Genomic DNA, 20443 nt, shown 5'->3' with positions numbered 1-20443 from the left:
GCCGAGAGGTGTGGGACGCTTGCGCCGCCGGGGTTTCTCCCGGGGCGGGGGGGGGGGCGGTGCGGCGGCTGCGGCCCCTGGGCGGGAGCGCCTCCTTCCCCGTTCCCGGCTCGTCCTGCGGGACGCCCCTCCGCACATGAGTGTTTAACCGCTCTTCCCCCCGACGCGGTGAGTAACGATGACGCGATTCAAGCGAGGCGTTAGGAGCGGGCCAGGATCCCCGCCGCCCAACCGCCGCGCCGCGCCCCGCCCGACCGTTAACGCCCCTCCCGCGCGCCGCCTCCCTCGGCACTCCGCGCCGGGGGCCGCCGCTCCGCGCTTCCCACGTTTTTGTCCCCGGGCGCGTTCCGTAGCGCGTGCGGCGGCGGCCCGAGCCCCTCCTCTGTGCGGCTCGCGCCGCCGCGCGATTGTGCGGGTGAGAAGGGCAAAGGGAGGGAGCGAGCGCGGGGGGGAGAGGAGGAGGAGGAGGAGGAGGAGGAGGAGGAGGAGGAGGAGGAGGAGGAGGAGGAGGAGGAGGAGGAGGAGGAGGGAGCGCGGCCGCGCGCACGCCCCCGCCGTTGCCGCCGCCGCGCGCGCCCGGCCCCGCTCGGCTCCGCTCGCAGCGACTCGCAGGCGCCATGGCGGCCGCTCGCAGCGACATGGCGGAGCCGGAGGGGCTGCTTCCCGGCGAGGCGGCGGCCGCCGAGGAGGAGGAGGCCGGGGCTGGATCCTCGTCGTCGCCTTCTTCCTCGGCGGCGGCGGCGGAGACGGAGTCGCTGCTGCTGCTGAACGGCGAGGCGGAGAGCATGTCGGAGCCGAGCCCGGAGAGCGCCAGCCAGGCCGGGGACGGGGAGGACGAGGACGAGGAAGAGGAGGAAGAGGAGGAGGAGGAGGAGGAGGGCGGCGAGGAGGAGGAGAGCAGTCTGGTGGGGAGCAGCAGCACGAGCAGCGGCTGCTGCAGCGACGAGACCCGCTCGCTGAGCCCCGGCGGCAGCAGCGAGGCCGACGCCAAGGAGGAGCCCAAGGGCCCCCGGGGCAGCCAGGAGGACGGGCTGGGCCGCGGCGGAGGCGGAGGCGGCGGGAGCAGCTCCAGCAGCGTGTCCAGCGGTGGCGACGAGGGCTACGGCACCGGCGGCGGCGGCGGCGGCGGCGGCAGCAGCAGCGGCAGCAGCAGCTGCAGCGCCACGTCGGGGGGCCGGCGGGGCAGCCTGGAGATGTCCTCGGACGGGGAGCCCCTCAGCCGCATGGACTCGGAGGACAGGTCAGTGCGCGTCCCGTCGTCGTCGTCCCGCCGGCGGCCGCCTCCTCTGCCCGGCCCCGGCCCCCTCCCCGGGGAGCGGGGGGTCCCTCGGGTCCCGGGGCCGGCGGGCGGGCGCCATGTCCGGCCGCCTCGCCGCCTCGCAGCGCCGGGGGGCTTGCCCGCCCGCCCGCCATCCCCGCCGCAGCGGCGAAGGGGCCCCTCTTCCCCGGGCGCCCACCGCCCCTCGCCCCCCCCCACGCCCCCCCCCCCTCTCGGCCGCGGGGGCTGTCAGGTCGTCGGCGGGGGGCAGCCACAGGTTTCTCCGGCCAACTTGTGCCGGGCGGAGCGGGGGGCGGCCTGCGGTGGCGCGGCGGGCCCTCCGCCCCCGCCGCGGCTTCTGCTCCTCCAGGCCCTCTCCGAAAGCCTGTCCGCTGCTTTTGGGAGGAGGGGGCGCGCCCGGCCCGGCCCGGCCCGGCCCGGCCCCGGGCGGCAGGCTGCGTGGGGGCTACTGGAGCCGCAGCCGTCGCCGTTAGGCGCTTTACGGAGAGCCCCGGCGCGGCCCCCGCTGCGATCTGAGCCCCGGGCGCTGCCTGTTCGGGTGAAGATATTTGGTTGCCGCTTTCCTCAGGAGCCGCTGAGTTTTTTCAGATGGTGCTTTTGGGGTTCTTCAGGGTCGTATCTTGCGCTAACGCACAGGCGGGGTGTGCCAAAGCTTCGGGATGGGAAATCATCAGTGGATGTGGTTTTTCCTGCACTCGCACCAGGGTCTGTACACTAGAAGCAGAAAGCTGAGTGGTAACCTCTGAAAGCGTAAGGGGGGGTGGGAAATAATCTAGCTTACTAAAATAAAAAAGGGGACCAGCTTTTCCGTATTAGGCGTACCCAAGTAATAAACATGCACACTATTAAGCGAGGCTCGGTAATTTGAGGCTCAGTCATCTTTGGATGAGTTTTGTAATAGTAAATGTAAAGATTATTTCGTAGATTTTTGTATGTTAAAGTTACACATCTCATTTTACCAAGACTTTAGCTTGATTCTTGTGGAAAGGCACAACCAAATTCTCACACATGGTTGAATTCAACCTTTCAGCTCTGGTTTAGCCTACGAAGTCAAGCATTTCAAAGAACATGGCTTATGTAGTAGCTTTCTTGGATGTTGTGTGCAATGGTTTAATTGACAAACTGAAAATAGGATGAAAAACGGACATAAGAGCGGTCTTAAAATGCTGCAGGTCCCTATACTAATTAGTCCTTTCAAATAGTTAAAGAAACTTGTGCTGTTTTTTTTTAATTTAAGTTTAGCATTAAAACGTATCAGACTTCCCTGTTTAGAGTTACAGCTAAGCAACAATTAAAATTTTGTTTGTACTTTCTTGAGACAGTTTCATTAAGTGTGAAGAAATACGTGGTTTGGTCCAGAAATGTACTTGAATATATGTTAGATCAAATTCTGTGTAGCTATACAAATACCCGTATTTCAGAAGTGGGGCATCACTAGATCTAACCTCAAGTGTTAAAAACAAACAAACAAAACAAAACCCTCGTGAGTCAGTTTCCCAAAACCATGTAATTGGCCTAAAAGTCTTAAGATGAGATAAAAAAATTCCGTTCTTTGGTTTCCATCTGACTTTTGAGAATCATAGGAGTCACATTTTCTTTCTTCCAAACTTGTGCAAGATGGAAAGGAGGGGTGGGCGTTTGGATTTTGTTGGTTTTTTTTTTTTTTTCAAAAGCTGAGACTTTACGTGAAATTGCATAAGCATGGGAGTGGACTGCTGGAAAAACAAGAGGTACATAATGGAGTTTTAAGATAATAGTTTCTTGTTTTTCATCGAATTAAAAATCTAAATCTAATCCTGATCTTATCTGAGTGCATGTCAGTTTGTGGGTTGAGGAAATCACAGAAATAATTTGCAGGGGTTTTCTGGAAGTACAGTGTCATTATGCCTTGCTTGTGCACTCCAGAGTTAGTGTGCTACTTTCTTTCTCTGTCATTGTTCTTAGGGTTCTCTTGCTGTAGTCACACAGTTAAATCCATGTGCGTACTCATCGTTGCTCCTTTCCAGTACCATTGGTACAGACTCAGTTTCAGGAGTGGGACTCTTTGCGTTTAGTGGTTTAAATAAGGACTGTGCCTTCCTTTTAATCTTTGGCAGTTCAAGATAAAACTTTGCAGGCTAAAAACTTGGGGTGCTGAGAGGGAATTTTGTGCTGTAATTTCAAAGCCTGGTTGTTGAGTTGGGTAGGAAAAGAGCAATGCTACCGAGAGTGCCATTTGTTACTCCTGATGATCGAAATTTCATTTTGTATGCACCCCTTGCTGCAGCATGGTAGAAGGCTTTATTATTTTTGCTACATGTAGTCTAACAAGTCACTTGCTTGACCTAGTTAGGATCCAAATGATTGCTGCTGCTTGGATGCTGGCTACAGCATAATCTTGTGCCTTTTAGATGATCAGATAGACAAGCAGAGTGTTGCAAAATGTAGGGGATGTGCCGAAGAGCTAAAGAGTATGTGAGGTGGGATGGTGAAATACTAGGGAAGAACTGGGAACAGTTTAGACTTATAGGAGGAGGTACAGGTTTATGATAATATATTAAAATCCTTAAAGATTTAATTATTCATTGATTTGGTCACCTCTGCATTAAAATGTAAGTTCTGTAACTATTAGAGAATCATACCATATCTATTAAGTGATATTTTATATGAAATGGTATATTGGACAGTACTTCGTGACCTTTGCTGACTACCTGTGTCTCTGAAGTCATAAGAAACTTGGTGTCTCATCTCACAGTGTGATGTAGAGTAAGATTACCTGGGGGAGAGGGGAGAGAGAAAAGGAAAGAGAGAGGTTGAACTAACATGCTTGAATTTACATTCCCTGGGTTAAGTGAGAGGAAGCTGGTAGAGGGGTACGCTTGGTAAAGATTCTCCTGCTGTAGGCAGGTTTGGTAACATTCAGATCATGCCCCTAGGCTTGGAATTTTTTTTCTTGTTTCCTCTTTAGAAAATTTGAATAAATAAGAGGGTGTGGTGAGAGGGCCTGAATTCCGTGAGTGATCAAATTCCTGTTTCCCTGCGTACGGTCTTCATCATTCGCCACAATTATCAATGTGTTATCTCTTCCATTTTTGGTTTAGTGATATCAAATATAAAATAAACTACAAATAAAACAGCTGAACAGGAAAATCTTGCATATGATCAAAATACAACTACTATTCAGCAACTTCTAACATTTTTAATGTATTTTCAGAGTATCTGCTAATAGAATAAATAATTTGGGGCATTACTGTAGGAAATTTATAAGTGTTTATAATGACACAAGAAACAAATATAAAGTTGAATATCACTGCCCTGAAACTTAGGGTGAATTTTAATCAGCCATTTCCATACACATAGACAGACTTTGTACTTTGTTAAAACATATTTACCTTCCCCCCCAAAAAACCCAGAAGCCAAAAAGCAAAACCCAAACTGATACCTAGGATAACCAGGTGACATTTTCAGATCAGTGGTATTGGTAATGACAGTTGACTGCAATAACTGTAGGACTGGTAGGTGTCTTGTTGATGAGTAATCATTCCAGGTGTTTCCTGGGAATTGAGCTAAGTTCCCACTACCGTGCTGAAGTTTGTCTGTGACTTTTGAGCAAGCTCGGATTAGTTGGCTCAATAATAATAGGCTGCATTCAAGTCTAGTTATCCTCCAGATTTACAGTTAGAACAAAGACTATCAGCATGTGAATGCTGGTAATTTTCCTGTGCCTTTCCCTAACTTCGGACATGTGCTGAAAGGATGGATGTGTTTCTCCAGAGTTCTCTGGATCTGCTAGTCTTACTACAATGCTGAGAAACATTTGATATGACTTTAAAGGAAAAAATAAAGGTTCAGTTAACTATAAACACAGTAACCAAGTTTAGCATTGGGCCACAGGTAATGAAGCTAGACCTAAGTAGATGCATGGATTTGGGTATAAATCAGCTGATCTGAATGCAGTTGACATGCATCTGCAGCTCACTGATGTGTTATTGCTGAACTACAATATTTACTTACAAACACTTAGTGTCAGATTACTGAAATAATTTAAATATTATTTACTGGAAAGTTTATTAGGGAAGTATATTTGAACCTGAAAATAATTTCATTATCAGATTTTTGTTTGATTTAGAGAACAGTGGTAGATCTCACAGTTGTAATAACATGTTTAGCAGAAAAGTAGCAAACCTATATGAAGGGCTTTTTTGTTCACCCTTGTGAATTTGTCTTGCGTCTTTGTATTCTCACCTAGAAGTGACGCCTGGTCTTCCGTTCTTACATCATCTTTACCCGTCTTTAGCAGTTTATCCTTTGCTCCCTTCTCTTACTGACTAGGCAAGAAGCACTGAAAAAATATGTTTTAGCTGGAGGTATCAGCTGTTTTGCTGACTGGTATATAAAGTGCTGATTAACTAGTTGGTAGGCCAAATGTAACAGGTTGTCATCGGACCTATTTCCCTCACACACAGCGCTAATTAATGATTTTCATGTAATTTGTAAGGCTTGCTTTTTTTTTTTTTTTTTGAGCCTTTTCATGTTTACTGTTATTCACCAGCAGAAATGGTTATTGAGAGGGACTGATTCAAGGAATACTAATAATGCTCAAGGACACTGCTAGCTATCTTAACGGTATTAGACATGTAGAATACTTCTAGAAATGCTATTCTGTTCCCGTGTAATAGGTAAGCAGTTTTGAGAACAGATGTTTCAGGAAAGTTTTTCAATAATAAACCTTTTTGTGCTTCAGATTGTCAGGTTTGTTCATTTTATCAAGTGAAATGAGGCAGGGTGAAACTAACACGTTGAAAGATAAGAGATTTAGACAAGAAAAATCCAGGGCCTAGGCTGCAGTTTTTTAGTCTTGTTTAAAATGAAGGCCTTCTCAAAATCTAATAGGTGTGCTGATTTTATAATATTAGTTATTTAAAGGTTTAAATATAGTCTGTATTTTATCTGGGTTTTGAAACTCTTAAAAGTGAAGAATTTTCAAGACTGACTAGGCACTGACATCTGAATTGTACGAGTGATGTTTATGAAGGCAGAATAGTAAATTTGAAATATGATCAGGAAGGCATATGGTACTAATAGGTATGCTTCATGTATCCATGTGACCAGATTAAAAAGTGCTTCAGGCCTCTCTTTGCTGCATAGTCTCACTTGTTCCTATCCAGGAAGTGAAGAATCATTCATTAGCACTTATGGCAAGGTGGTTAAGTTGTTAAAATTTTTTTAGAGTGTGTGTAATATTGACGTGTCAGAGTGGGCTATATGGAAGATTACCTGAGTTTCCAAAATTCTGCTGAAAATTACATTTTCGGCATTTCTGACTGCATTTATTGTTGCTGTTATTTGCTTTCAAACTGCAAAATAAAACCCTTATTTCTGTAATGGTTATGTTCAGGCCTTTCTGGCACTGAAGAGAATAGCTTTTGATGGGAAGACAAAACAGCCCAGATATTTTGTATGGTGAGTATCTTTAGTAATAAAGCTGTTGGTTGGTATAATTGAGTGGTTAACATGAGGTCTTTTTGTGAACTAGATGAAAGAGCTTGGTATAATGAGCTGTTATACTTATTGTAGTAAGATGTAAATATACTTCATAGAATTCGAGAAAAACATTTTCCCATTCGGTGTAAGAGATAAATGGTATTGCTTTTATGTTGGATTTGTACATCCACACAGGTCTATGTGTGTTTTGTTTAAGTTTTTGACATTAAGTCTGGTAACTTCTGAATATGAAGTTTGGTGGGTTGTTTCAGGGAATTTCCTAGGCAGTAGTGGAAAGAGCTGTCTTGGTTGTTTTTTGGGTTTTTTTTGTTGTTGTTTGTTTTTGTTTGTTTGTTTGTTTTTCCTCCACTTTCCAGTTAAGTTAAACTGGGTGTTATGTGCAGTCTGAACATCCATTTGGCAGAGATGTGATATCATGCATTTCTGGAGTTGGTCACAGATAAACCTAACTTTTTTGGATAGTGCAGTGGGAATGTTCTACCATAGCCACTCTTATTCAAATCTGCGCAGCTTTCCAAGAACTATCCAATTAGAGAATAATAGTGGGGGAACGAGCAGTATGCAGAGCTAGCATGGAAGATGGCAACGTGGAAGTACACATAGAACCTGTTGCGTTGGCGTAGTTGTAGAGCAATCTGTTATTGGGTAGGAAAGTGGGGACATGGCATAGAAGGGAGCAGATGGAGTATTTGAGATGGGAACAGAGGTTTCTGACAAGGGGGAGATGCGAAATACATACAGAAAACTTTTGCTATGATAGGGAATGAGATATGTCTAATAGCCTGAGGAAAAAGCAAGAGCTTACTTAACCCAAAGGAGGTGAAAAATCGGTCTCTGCCGTAAAGGAGCCAAGTAATTGCAGGGAATCCTTGAAACAGGTGGGAATGTAATCTCCAGTTAACTTGTGCAGGAGAAGGGAACAGAAGAGAGTAAGGAAATCCTTTGTTTGAACAGTGAGTTTTACCCACTCTCCCAGTTGCTATTAAAAAAATATGGTGGCATGACTTGCAGAAAAATGAAAGTTGTAGTTTTGGAAGATTCTTTGAGGTAGAGATTTCTTTGTTTTGTTATCTATCTAACTGGTTCCTTTTTATAACTTTATATACATTCTGCCCAGAGTTGTTCGTGTTTAGAATATGAATGTGTTCAAATAAATTTGTTTTAGAAAATGAAATATAAATATTCCATGTTATGCTTGATATCTATCATTGGGTTTGTGATGTGCTAAGATAGTGTTTACAATTCTCAGATTGTGATTTTGCAAAACTGAAAAACAAAAAATAGTTGGGGAAAAAATTTGAAGCTTCTCACTCAAGATCCCAGTGTACTTTTTCCCCTTAATGGTGGTTTAAAAAAAAAAAAAAAAAGACCGGGGATTTCTTTTCCCATATCTAATTTTCTTCTCTGTACTAGAATTTAAGATCTTAAATATCTTTTGCTAAACTTCATTTGCTAACGTTTAATAGATACTTTCTTTAATAGAGGGTTACTTAAGGTATATGCAAAGATATTTGATAGTGATTGAAAAGCAAAAGATTTGCTATGATCTTGAAAGTCCTGTTGTCATCCTGATGCACCATAGGAGAGTGCTGTAATTTAAATAGCTTGTGTAGTGTCAGAGGGGGTAAAATGAACCTAAGTTGTTTGAGAGACCTGTAAAAGACAAAATTTTTGGCACATATAGTGGTAGTATCATTTATTAAATATACTTTACTAAATAACAATATGGCGTAAAGATTCTCCTCTTACTGTTAATCTTAATGTTGTTCCATGCAGCATCTTGTACAAATTACTAGTTCCCCTGTAAAATTGCAGTAAAGCCCTTATTTTGATCATGATAATTTATTGTTCTGTAATCATAACTTAGATTCCAAATATTAAATATCTTAAGGGTGCAAAGAAAATATTTTCGTTATATACACAGTAAACAGAGAAATGTAAACTTTTTTTTTTTCATTTGAAATAAAACTACTTTTGGCATGTCTTTAAGACTTCCTTAGGCTAACTTGCACACCAAGTTGTAGATTAGACAATTTGTACAAGTAAAAGTTCAGTGTCCAGCAGAACAGGAATCAGACCTTAATTTATGACTTTTCTGTTATGAATTGAGTCAGTTATGGAGTTTTACTTTGCTGGTTTCTTTGCTTTTGATGCCTGGTTAATACTTGAAGTAGCAACTATTCACTGAGGTATGAGTAGGCAAAGCTGCTAATTTATAGAATGCTATCCTATCTATGTATTTTTATTCTCTATTAAGTTGAACCTAACATGACAGTAACTGAAACTGGAGGGTTTTTTTAGGTCTCCTCTGGGAGTTTTGCATCTGTGTTTGGTCATTTTTTTCTTCTGCTCGTTTTCTGAGGTTTTTGTTCTGGGGGTGGGGTAAGGGAAGGTATCCTGAGGATGGGAGAATGGGAGGGTAATAGTTATAGCAGGTGAAATTTCCTTGACACCATGCCTGAAGGCTGTTGACTTCCAGTGCTGATTACTTCATATTGATTATGGTTCTCAGAATGGAAAGTATGGTTCAAAAAATCTTTAATGGCTCAATGTGTTTCTTCTGTGCTTGTCTTAAGCTGTGCTAGTAAACATACTGTTTTATCAGTAAAGATTGAAAATTATGAACCACTTGTTGCTGTTCCTTAACTTTCCAAGGAGATTATCAAGTTGAAGATAATGTGGTTCCCAGAAATGAAAGTCAGTTTTATTTGTATCTTTAAGGCAGAACCACTTACAGTTTCTTGATTTGTGTAATCCTTTTGCATATGTAGTCTTTGTGCTGTCATAGCACAAGGCATGCACGTTTAACCTGTTGTACTCTCTCACTACTGTTCTGATATTTTGGCATTCCAAGTTTCTTTATTGTGTTACCTGTTCCTCTGTATGCTACAAATCCAGTGATAACCTGGCTTTGTGTTATGTAAATATTATGAGCCCAAATATTCTAGGGCTAACAATCTAAATAATCAAAGTAAGTGATCCACGAGAATGGAAACAGCTCTAGAGAGGTGGTGATTCATAACACACTTTCTCAGTCTTGTTTTGTTTCCTGTGCATGTTTGTTATTTTAAGTTCCTTCGATTTCTCTGTCTTGAAGAACTTTTCTATCTTCCCCTGGTTTTATACTATCAATCTGAAGTGTTGGCAGTGTTGCTCCCTTTTCTAGGTATTTATACCTAATCTAGATGCAGCTTTACTCTAAAATAAGTTACTGCTTCAAAATGAATTTCAAAACGAGTTTTGTAATGTTACTGCTTGTCATGCTGTATAATATTCTCCCTTGACTGTTTTATTCTTCCACTGTGTTGATTTCTTAGTCATCACACCTGCATAGATACTCAATAAAGAGTTTATGCAGCCTTGTTTTTAAGATTGATTTATGAATACTTCTTGAGTCCTGTTCATTTTGAAAAGTTTTTGTTAGAATAACTTGATCTGTGTAAAGCATAGGTTTGATTTCCAAAAAGATGCTGAAGTGATTCAGAAGCGCAAGTGCTTCCAAGTGAGTGGGTGCCCTCAAATCATGCAGTCCTGGAAATCATGGTCTTTTTCCTTTATCTAGAAGTTGCCTTAATGTTGATTTTACTTATTTAAATGATATTAAGAACCTGAAAGTGTTTCTGAAAAATGCTAGACCACCAAACACTGCTATTTTCCTTCTCTATCCTTCTTAACTTTTTAGTATTATATCTCTTACTTGCTAGGTTCATTCTCCCTCGCTTTCACAAAGTAACTTTGCTGACATATGCACTTCTTGCCTATCCTACTTTTGCTCCCTTGCCTCTGAAGAGCCATGGAGTCAGTTGTGTTGTCTGGTATCAGGGGTCTTTGTGGATAGGAGCTGCAAGAGCAGATGTGAACAGAAAAGGTACTGCCTTTAAAATATAGTGGTGGACTTTCACTTCATGTAGTTCTGGCTTATTGTTTTGATTCAGGTATTCTAATTTTTTGTTGCCATGTGAATTACCTTTCTCTTTGACAGCCATTTAGTGTTGTGCAATCTGTTTTTGTTTTGGTGGTGGTTTATCCGCATACACTATTTTTTTTCTTGCTGGTGGTGGTGGAAGATTTTCCTGAATTCAGATACTGATCATAATCAGTCATGAAATTATTTTGGATACTTTCTATTTAAACTAAAGACAAATGGTTTTCTCAGGAAAATAATCAAAAAACCCCCCTTAGAAATATGGGTAGCTGAAGTTATTTTTTTTGTCTAATTTGAAAATTCTCTTTGGGTTATTTGCTAGTTAGATAAAAAGATATTGTAAGAGCTCTAAAGCATTATGGCATTTGTGTGCCACAATCGAACTACATCCATTAAAATAAGGCAAATTGTTTTGCTTGTGGAACATAAATGTTTATTTGGGGAATTAAATTGATAAATCATGGAAATTTAGTAGTAGGAGTATATCTGTTACCAATGTAGATGCATCATAAAATACCAAATTCACCAAAGATGGGGAGAGGAACAAAAAAGATCAGGCAAATGTTAAACTTTTCTGCTCTGTTGCTGCCTCATAGTGGTTGCTCATGTTTTCTGAGCTCTTAATTTTTCTTAGGATCTGTTTTAATCTTACTTTTAAATTGGCATGATTATTTGGAGAGCATAAAGCAAAGATTATTTTAAAACTGCTTGGACACCTGTGTATAGTTGCCTTGAGCACTGCATTTTATTGCCTACTGGTACCCTGATGCAGATGTTCTGACAGTAACTTCATAAAGGGGTTGGCATTAAAGTTTGCTTAATATTCATTGAGGATCAGCAGAAGTTAAATCTTAGTACAAAAACATATGAATTTATTCTTCCTCTGCTTTCATTTAGGAGCCAGTGTAGCAATTTCTGTTACTAATGAGTTGTATCAAGTTCAGTTGCACCATTGAAATTGTTAGCTCTTAGAAATGATGTTTGTCCTACTTCAGATTTTAACAGCATTGGTCTGCAGTTCATGTTGCTGGGTGGGATGTAAAAAAGTAAAAGTTAATCATGTAATGCTTCTTGGAGAAGATACAGCGGGTCCCACATTTAGAAGTGATGGAGATTTTATAAAAAAGATATAATTCCTAGGACAGATGTAGCAGCTCCTTATCAATGATGGGAGCTCAGGGTTGATAATTTGATCATTTTCAAGCTTTGAGGATTTATCTTTGCTTGACCATTGATTGCATTAGGAAGTAGTGAGTGTAAATCACTTTGAATTTGGTCGCCTCAAAAACCTGTAAAACTGCTAGGTGGTCTCTTGTTTTTGTGAACTAGTCCATTGACCAGAACTGTACACAAGAGTTTTCCACCCCTTGTCTTGGAAAGGAATACAGTGATGGGGAAACTTGTGAAGTTTTTGTTTTCACTCCGGACTTTTGCTAGTGAAATGAAAATAATGAGGTGCTGGGGCATGTCACTAGGCATGCAATTTTTTTTTTTCTTTCAATTTTTGTTCTGTTTTGACTTGGCATTTGTAATTGAATGATTGCGATTGAAGCTGTTTGTTTTCTTTTGGGATTAGTACCTAGTTGTGATTTAGTCTTCCATGTGGTAAAAGATTTTCTGTTGGATTCTAGGTTTTACCCCTTGAAGTTGCTGTAAGAAATGACTGTCATTCACAGTGTTTCCATTATTCTGAGTTTGTTTTATCTGAGTGTTATGGTTCAGTTTTCTTTCTTAAGCTTCCCTCATGGATTGGAACAATGTAGCTGAAGCTCCATGCAAAAATGACAGGGCATTTCGCTGACTAGTAAAAGCCAAAGAAACTAGCAGCGTCGGGTTTTGGGTTGGTTTTTTTTTTTTTAATCCTTAAAATGTTCACCTATGTCCAGTGAGGTTTGTACTATTTGGATTCTTGAATGTTAATTATTCTTTTCATCTAGTAGGAGACAATATTCTGTGGATTTGATGCTCTATGACTGGGTTATCACTGTGTACTTTAGAAGAAACTGTTTCTGAAGATTCCTTACTTTAATTAGTGTAGTGTGCAGCTTGATGGCTGCTCAGTAGTGTTAGTTTTAGCAACCCTGCAATGTATGTTCCCTGAAATCTCTGCTCATTTTTAATTTGATGCTTTACAAGATGAGGTTATTTATTATAGGATCTGTCACAGTCGTTTCCCTTGGTGTTAGCTGAAATCAGCTGGGTCCTTTGCTTACCTACTGAACATCTGGGGACTGGAAGCTCAGCATTCTCGGTGGAGGTAGTGTAACTCTGAAATGAGCTCCTGTTGATCAGACTGAAGCAGTGCTTGTTGACCCTCAAGGGCATGGTATAAGGCCCATCTGTTAGGTCTGAATTTTGCCTGAGGAAAGGTTACTTCAGTTAAGGTCTAGAGGGAGTACATTTAGCAGACATTAAAAGTATAATAGCAAATTGATTGGGCTTTTGTGCATGTGTTCGGTGCCTGTCTCTACTATTACTTCAAGTGGACAGTTGCTAATGGGGGTTCATGGAAAGTAAAAATGAAATTATGCTGCTGTTCTTTTGGTTTTGTTGATTTTCCTTCTAGACTCCTACTGCCTGTTGTTCTGAAAGATTAACGAAAAAAAGGGAAAGAAAAAATTGGGGGCATTCCATTAATTAAATTCAATGGAAGGGATTACTTGCAGTAGTGATGAAATTGATCTCCTTGGAGAGCCAAGCGTGTGTCAGGAATGATGTGCAATACACCATTTTCTTTAATGCATTAAATCACAGGCTTGTTATATTTTCATTTGCATTTAACTGTACACAACAATTAGTGCCCAAATGTGCATGTGGTAAAATACATGGTTTGAAATTCATGTATTTTAAATTGGGAATAATTCGGAATTTTTTTGTCCTTATAGAACATATTCATGTTTACATGACTGCAACAATGGCTTAATTTTGCTCAGATCCTTAAAGAAAAAGAATAATCCAGGATTAAAAATGGTTGAAGAACTTTTTTTGTTCTCTATAAAGCGAAAATGACTTGCAAGTTCTTCTAAGTTTTTAGCTATTTTTTGTTTCAGTTTCAGGATTGTTTTTAAATACAGTTTGGACTGGATTTAATCAGGTAGATGCATTTGGTTCACATGCACGTACAGATTGCACAGGTACTAACCTTTTAACATGAAAGTGATGCTAAAAAAAATCTTAATCATCTTGATTATGAAGATGTATTATTTCTAGCTAAAGGTAAAGTAGGCATAGGTAAAAATAAGACCTGAAACAGTGTGTTTGAGGTAATGATTCCTCTCTTTAAGCTTGCATTAGTGTTGTTGCTTAATGAATACACTTTAAATGTCAGTATCATTTCAAAGCTGTTGATCCTTCTTGGTAGAGGGAAAAATTGGAGGAAGGAAGAAGGTCTGACTCTGCTGAGAAGATTCTGTGGTTTTGGTTCTGCCTTGCTGCATTTGGAAGGCACTGTTTGCCAGTGTTTGCAGACTTGGTAAAAGGAGGTGTGGGTTTAGTAATGTATTTTAGAAAGGCATTCAGTTCTTGCCTCTAGAGCTGTGATTTTTTTCTTCAGGTTGATTCTGGTGCTCAGATCAGGATGAAAGCAGGGATAACATAAGCTTGAAGACTATGTTGTGCTTGCTGTAACAGTTTTAAATTTTAGTAATTAGTCAGTCTTTTGAATGGTGCTTCTTAAAAACAGCTATTGTGTATGCAGGCTCTCTCCAGCAGTGACTGTTTTTGATGCTCTATTGTTTAGGATGACCCCTGAGTTGAACTCCCTGAAACTCAAATGTCTAATGTTCTTCATCAGGCTATGGTCTATAGATCCATTACAATGGAGCTGGAGCCTGCTTACAGCTTGGGAGCAAACCCAAACCTGTCTGTCACTAGCAATAGGGAAATGCCACAAGCGCTTAAGTTCTACTCGTGTCATTCTGCTTTGATAGTGGCAGTCAGGATTTAAACAGATCTCCTGGCTGAGGAAAAAGGGCTTAGAAAAAGGCAGAAAAACTTGCTTTAACTTATTTAGCTAAAAGTTTGTTTCAATGTCTTTGTTTTGTTACCGGTAGTTTGCCAGAATGTCTGTGTTTTTCTTACTTTGTTCTGTTTTCTCCTCTGATACACATTATTACTTTCCCACTTACAGGCTTTATGGATTTCAGATGAGAAAGCAGAAGGATGTAATTTCCATTACTACCTTCCCTTTGTTAAGGAACTTTTCCCTCTCTTGGATCATCCCAAGCAGATAGAAAGTGAGATTGGATTGAAAAGCCCCATTCATAGATTGAAAGATATACAGACACTATTTTAGTAGTCCATCCCTTCTTGGGCTGAGTTGACGTGCTTCCACTCTTTGGTCAGGAAAAGACTCAAGCGGATTAGATAAGATGGTGGAGTGTGTGTGCACATCTTACCCACTTGTATGTCCTGCCCTCACACCCTTTCTGAAATCCCAAGAAACAAAAAAGTGGGTGAATCGGCAGGTCTAACAAAAACATTGTTGCAGTTAAGTCTTTGCAGACTTAGCAGTAGCCGCAGTTCTGACTATAAAAATTACCATCATCTTCCTGCTTCATCTTGAAATGGCAGGTCAAGGGCAAGAGACCTCCCAAGTTAGTGGCTTCTCTGATGCTGTATATAGTACAAACTTTCCTTTGAAAAGCTTCCTGTTACTTTCTCAGTGTATGGAAGACTAGAGAAAACGTACACATGCTTGAGATGTACAGGGCACTATGTCAGAGAGGAAAGGTGTTGCTAGTCTTTCACAAATTCTCTTTGCAGCATTTACCTCTTTCCTGGGTGACCCAGAACTCACTAAGTGAGAAAGACGGAAGCTAATTCTAGGTTCTCAGTACTGTGAGGCGCCTGATCACCTGAAATATGTTGGAGGCATATCTGAAATATCTGGAGGCACAGAAGGAAAAAAAAAAGAAAAATTCATTTTACATTTTTATTTAATGGGTTATTCCTAGAGAAGGAATGTGTCAGGGCAATGAGTTTCTTGCATTTTGGTGGAGCCTATCAAGAGAACTATCAGAAAACAGCAGTCTCTTGTTGTGTGACTCTTAGCCATTTTGTTTTATAAGCAGTTTAGCTATTTCTCTAGTAGGTCCTGTTACAACAATATTTGTCTGTACTCTTTAACATCTTACACGAAGTTCTTCAAACTAGAAGAAAGGAAGGCATTCCCTTTTAAATAAAATACTGATCTGTTATCACTTAACTGGATTTGAATTACTTCTTCTTTTTTTCCATTTTTAGACTATATCTTGAATAGATTCTAGAATCACAGTCCAATGTAGCACTTCATCCTCAATTTCCAAGAAATTTTATATGCTACTACTTGGTCTAAGTGCCATGGGCAACCTTTTTTTATTCCAGTTCCTCTGATACTAAGTTTTGATATTGTGTATGCAACTCTAATCTGTTAGCCCTTAACAAACACTTAGGCTCTTAGAACCAAACCAAGCAAACATTTAAACTATTATAACTGAATCAGCTTTCTAAGTGTTACTGGTTTCTCATGTCATTAATAACCCTACTTATCAGAATATTTTTTGCTGGCTCAGTATTACTAGTTGACTTTTACATATTTTTCTCCAAAACCAAGAGTAATTTTCTACAGGAAGGATAAGATATTAAAAAAAAAAAAAGTGCCTAAGTATTTGCATTCCTTAGGCTGTAAAATTAGAGACCTGTGATTTTGTATCAGAAGGTGGTCAAGGTATATTGCATTGCATTTGCGATATGAAATAAACTCTCATCCTACAGGTTCATCAATTTGAGATTTTTTTCATCTCTGCTTAGAGAAATTAACCAGATTGCATGCTTGTGAACCGGAGGAACCACACACACACCTTCATGAGTGTGCACTTCCCTGCCCCCCCCCCCCCCCCCCCAGTTCTTTCACAGAACTTGTTCTGGGTTATGTGGGTTATGTTTTCTCATTGCTCTCCTGCTTAAGACCTGGCTGTAAAAACAGGGAACCCTTGAGAGAACTATGCTAAATACCCCTTCATAGTCTGTCCTTGTGGTCACCAGCACTGTACCTCCTCTTAGTCGGAAATTTGCTTATGCCTGTTTGTGGGGTTTTCGAGAATGGTACTAATGCTGTCAGTGGATGTAGAAACTCGGACTGACTGTAAATAGCTTGGAAGTTTGAACTCCTTCTTAAAGTGTTTATAAAGTACTGTACTTTAGTACCTTTCAACTGTGAGAAAGTTAGGGTTACTTATCCCCATGAAATTGTCTGAGGCAGCTATTGCATGAGTGCTGTATCTGCAGTGCTTTGCCATCCGTGGTTAAGCAACTTCCTGTTGGAACCACTGATCTGTGTAACATTGCTGTATGCGACAGAAGCGGTCAGGCTATGTGCCATCTTGTATGCGTTCAAACTTCTAAGTACTGATTTTGAGAAAACTGTATTTGGATAACTCAAACTCAGGTGGGGGGGTCACATTTAATTATTTATTCAATTTTCCTATCATCCTATTGGTAAATTTTGCTTTCATAACACAGTTTTACAGCTTTTACTTCTGGGGATAATTTTTGGCTTGGGCATCAGCTGAAGAAGGAGGGAATGTTAGTCTCTTAGTTGCATCTATTGTGAGCCTGGCGTGGTGGAAAAACTGGGATTGCTTGCAACAGTTTTTGCACTTAAAGCTTCTGACAATTCCCTAGAGGGATCCTAAACTACTGTTCCCAGTAGTTTTAGTTAGTGGCTGTTAACACTGTTGGGACTGATAGCTTCAGCTCAGTGCTATTTGCGCTTTTTTGGAAGTTTCTGATGAATATAAAATAAGCTTTTTGGGAAAGGCAGCAATCTGGAACAGCTTCAAAACCATGTCTATAGGCTTCTGTTGGCCACCTTTTCTTCATTTGCTCGTCGCAGATTGCGAGCTTGTATGTCATGAAAGGAACCAAGACTACTGAGTGGTTGCGGGGGGGAGGAGGTGGGGAGGGATCACGGAAAGCTGTGTGTATTCAGGGTATAGAAAAGGGAAGAAAATAAAAATAGTGGGCACATGGAAAAATGCTGTGTAGCAGCAAAAAGCCTGTAGAAGTCATACCTTGTAAATTGTTTGATCTTTTTTGAAATTGGGACGGTGAAAATAAGTGTGTGGTATTTGTATAGCATTTAGAAAGTATGTATTTGATATACTTTTATTATTGAAAAGGTCCCTAAAACTTTCTTTTTAACTTGGAAAACAAAGGCCTAAGAATAATTGCTCAGTTTTAATAATAGCAGGAGACTAATGGGTTGGAAGAAAATATTTTAAGGGTTCTGTGCTTGGAATGTGGTCATCAGCATTTATGTTGCCTTGCTGGTATCTCTCAGATCAGAGTTTGCTCATGAACCAAATTACTCAGGGTAGTTAAAGCTAAAGTTTAACTGGAACGCATTGCTAAAGGGAATCTGTTATTTTGACTAAGGCAAGACGTTTTTTTAATTGATAAATGAGGTGGAATCCACATGGGTGAGAGGGGGAAATCTAAACAAGGCAGATACCTGATGATTTCAAAATCTATCACAGGAAAAAACTGCTAGCACAGTAGTGATTAAAAAAAATGCAGATAATGTGAGAAATTGCTAGTAAATGCTTTTAGAGCAAAAGAGCAAACGTGCTAATGATATCTTCAAATTTGGTGTAATTTTTGTTTTAGCCATCTCAAAATGTGTAATATAACAATAATGGGTATGTAAACAGTGATGGTCAAAAATACAGAACAGCATCTGTACCTTTAAAAGCAGAATGCTTTAGCATAGAAATTATGTGCAAGAGGTGGGGGAGAAAAGGGATGTGATAAAAGTTAGGAAATTATAAACATTGCATAGAACTGAATAGGAAATGATTATTTTCTTTCTTTAAAGTAATGTAATTAGATTTTTTTTTTTCCTTGCGCTTTGCTCAGAAGAATATGTAAAGATACCCATGTAAAAATTACTGCTGCATACCGGGCTGTAGTAGCAGAAGTGTATCTGTACAGTCAATAGAAGTGATTCTTCACCTCTACTTAGCACCATTAAGACTATATCTGGATTACTGTGTTGGGTTTGGGACTCATCCCAGATACTCGCATACTAGTGAGGATCTGGTGGAGAGTCTCCAAGATGGTTAGAAGGCTGAAGCAAATGCTATACATGGAGAGGCTGAGAGATTGGGGTTTTTTTTTCAGTTTTAGGGGAAGAAGGGCAGGGTTATTACTGTTTTCAGTGACCTGATAGGGAAGTTTAGCAAAGGAGGAACCACAGTCATCTCAACCCTACAGCTGCCAAGGATGAGGATGAGAGGCAACAGACAGGAGTTGCAACACTGGAAATTCTGATGAGATGTTGGGAAATTTTCCCCCTCCCCCATAATTAGGTTAATCAGACATTGGGAAAATTGTTCAGAAAGGTAGCAGAAACTCCAGTCGTTGAAGACACCCATTAACAACTCAGCTGGACAAGACCACAGGCAATCTGATCTCACTTGCTCCTGTTTGGGCAGGAGGTTTGGCCACCTGATCTTCTGAGGTCCTTTCAAAGATCAGCTGTTCTGTAATGGTGCAGCTTTGTGGAAGACAAAAACATACATGTCCTAAAAGGCAGTGAACAGGTTCACAAGGAAAAAAAAAGGGTGTATCAGTAGCTATTTAATGTTTATCTGGGAAGAACATTGATCTGTTTCCATACTTTTTGCTTATATATGAAAAGAGCCCACTCTATGCAATTTTTTTTCTGGTCCAGTTTGATACTTGGCGCTGTATCTGCTGAGATACAGAGCAGAATGGCTGATGAAAATGACTCCTGCTGGCCATGTATTCCCACTGCTGCTTCTGGCTTCTCTGGAAGGTTGTAGAAGAACAAAAAGCATTAGTTTAGACCATGCATGTGATGGACACCATGCTGGGGCAGGCGTGGGAGTACCTTAAACCTTCTGTAGAACTTCAGTGCTGTATTCTTTTTAAGGATCTAGTGTTAGCGGTGGATGCTGGGCTAGATAGAGCTCTGGTCTGACCTAGCATGCCTTTTTTTTTTTTTCTTTCTTCCCCTTTTTTTGACCTTTTTTTCTTTCTCCCCCCCCCCCCCCCCCAGAAAATAAAAATAATGAATGGCTGTCTAATGTAGCTTAAAAATGACTGTGTTAATCACGAGAGTTAACTTTCTGACAAGTCAGTGAAGGGGAGAATTTTCCATCCCTCCGTTTTGTTGCCCGTGTCCAGAAGAAGTTATAATGTTGAGTAATAGTAGCTATTTCCTGACTGTACATTTATTATACTTAAAGTGATGAACCACAGTAAATAGTAAGTTTGTGTAAGATTTTCTTTTCAACCTGTCTTAATATATCTGAAACAAAACCCCAAAGAGCTACAGTTTTTATTTGTTCTGTTAAAATGCAACAAGTATGAACTTTTTTTTTTGTCTTGCAGCATAAGCAGCACTATTATGGATGTAGACAGCACAATTTCCAGTGGGCGTTCAACTCCGGTTATGATGAATGGACAAGGAGTTCCTGCCTCCTCTGCAAAAAGCATTGCTTATAACTGTTGTTGGGACCACTGCCACGCTTGCTTCAGCTCCAGCCCAGATTTGGCAGATCACATTCGCTCTATACATGTGGATGGTCAACGAGGAGGGGTTGGTGTTACTTTTTGTTTTCTCCATCCTTCTTAGTTGCCAATATTTTACTCTTTAATGACAGTAGCAAAATTTATGGTTTAAAGTATCAGTTCCGTAGCTAGTGACAACTAAGGTTGGGCCTTCAGCATTCTGGTATTAGGAATTCAGC

The 20443-nt window shown here is 40.9% G+C and overlaps 1 protein-coding gene across 5 annotated transcripts in view; it reads left to right on the top strand.

Moving 5' to 3' along the window:
• The first annotated feature begins 548 nt into the window (after positions 1–548).
• The window catches only part of AEBP2 (AE binding protein 2), a 51741-nt gene continuing 31846 nt past the window's right edge, over positions 549–20443 (top strand). For 2 of the 5 annotated variants that reach the window (XM_052789588.1, XM_052789587.1), the window contains exons 1-2: positions 554–1240; positions 20085–20292. In XM_052789588.1, the coding sequence (XP_052645548.1) occupies positions 618–1240; positions 20085–20292 (831 nt within the window). In that variant the 5' untranslated portion in view covers positions 554–617. Of the gene's footprint in view, positions 1241–20084; positions 20293–20443 lie in introns of all 5 variants that reach the window. The other 3 variants (XM_052789590.1, XM_052789592.1, XM_052789591.1) reach the window with 3 other exon arrangements.

Source organism: Harpia harpyja, chromosome 6 (genome assembly GCF_026419915.1).
Source record: "Harpia harpyja isolate bHarHar1 chromosome 6, bHarHar1 primary haplotype, whole genome shotgun sequence".
Classification (NCBI taxonomy): Eukaryota; Metazoa; Chordata; class Aves; order Accipitriformes; family Accipitridae; genus Harpia; species Harpia harpyja.
The sequence above is the reverse complement of the archived record's forward strand: the minus strand, read 5'-3'. Positions and strand labels throughout refer to the sequence as shown.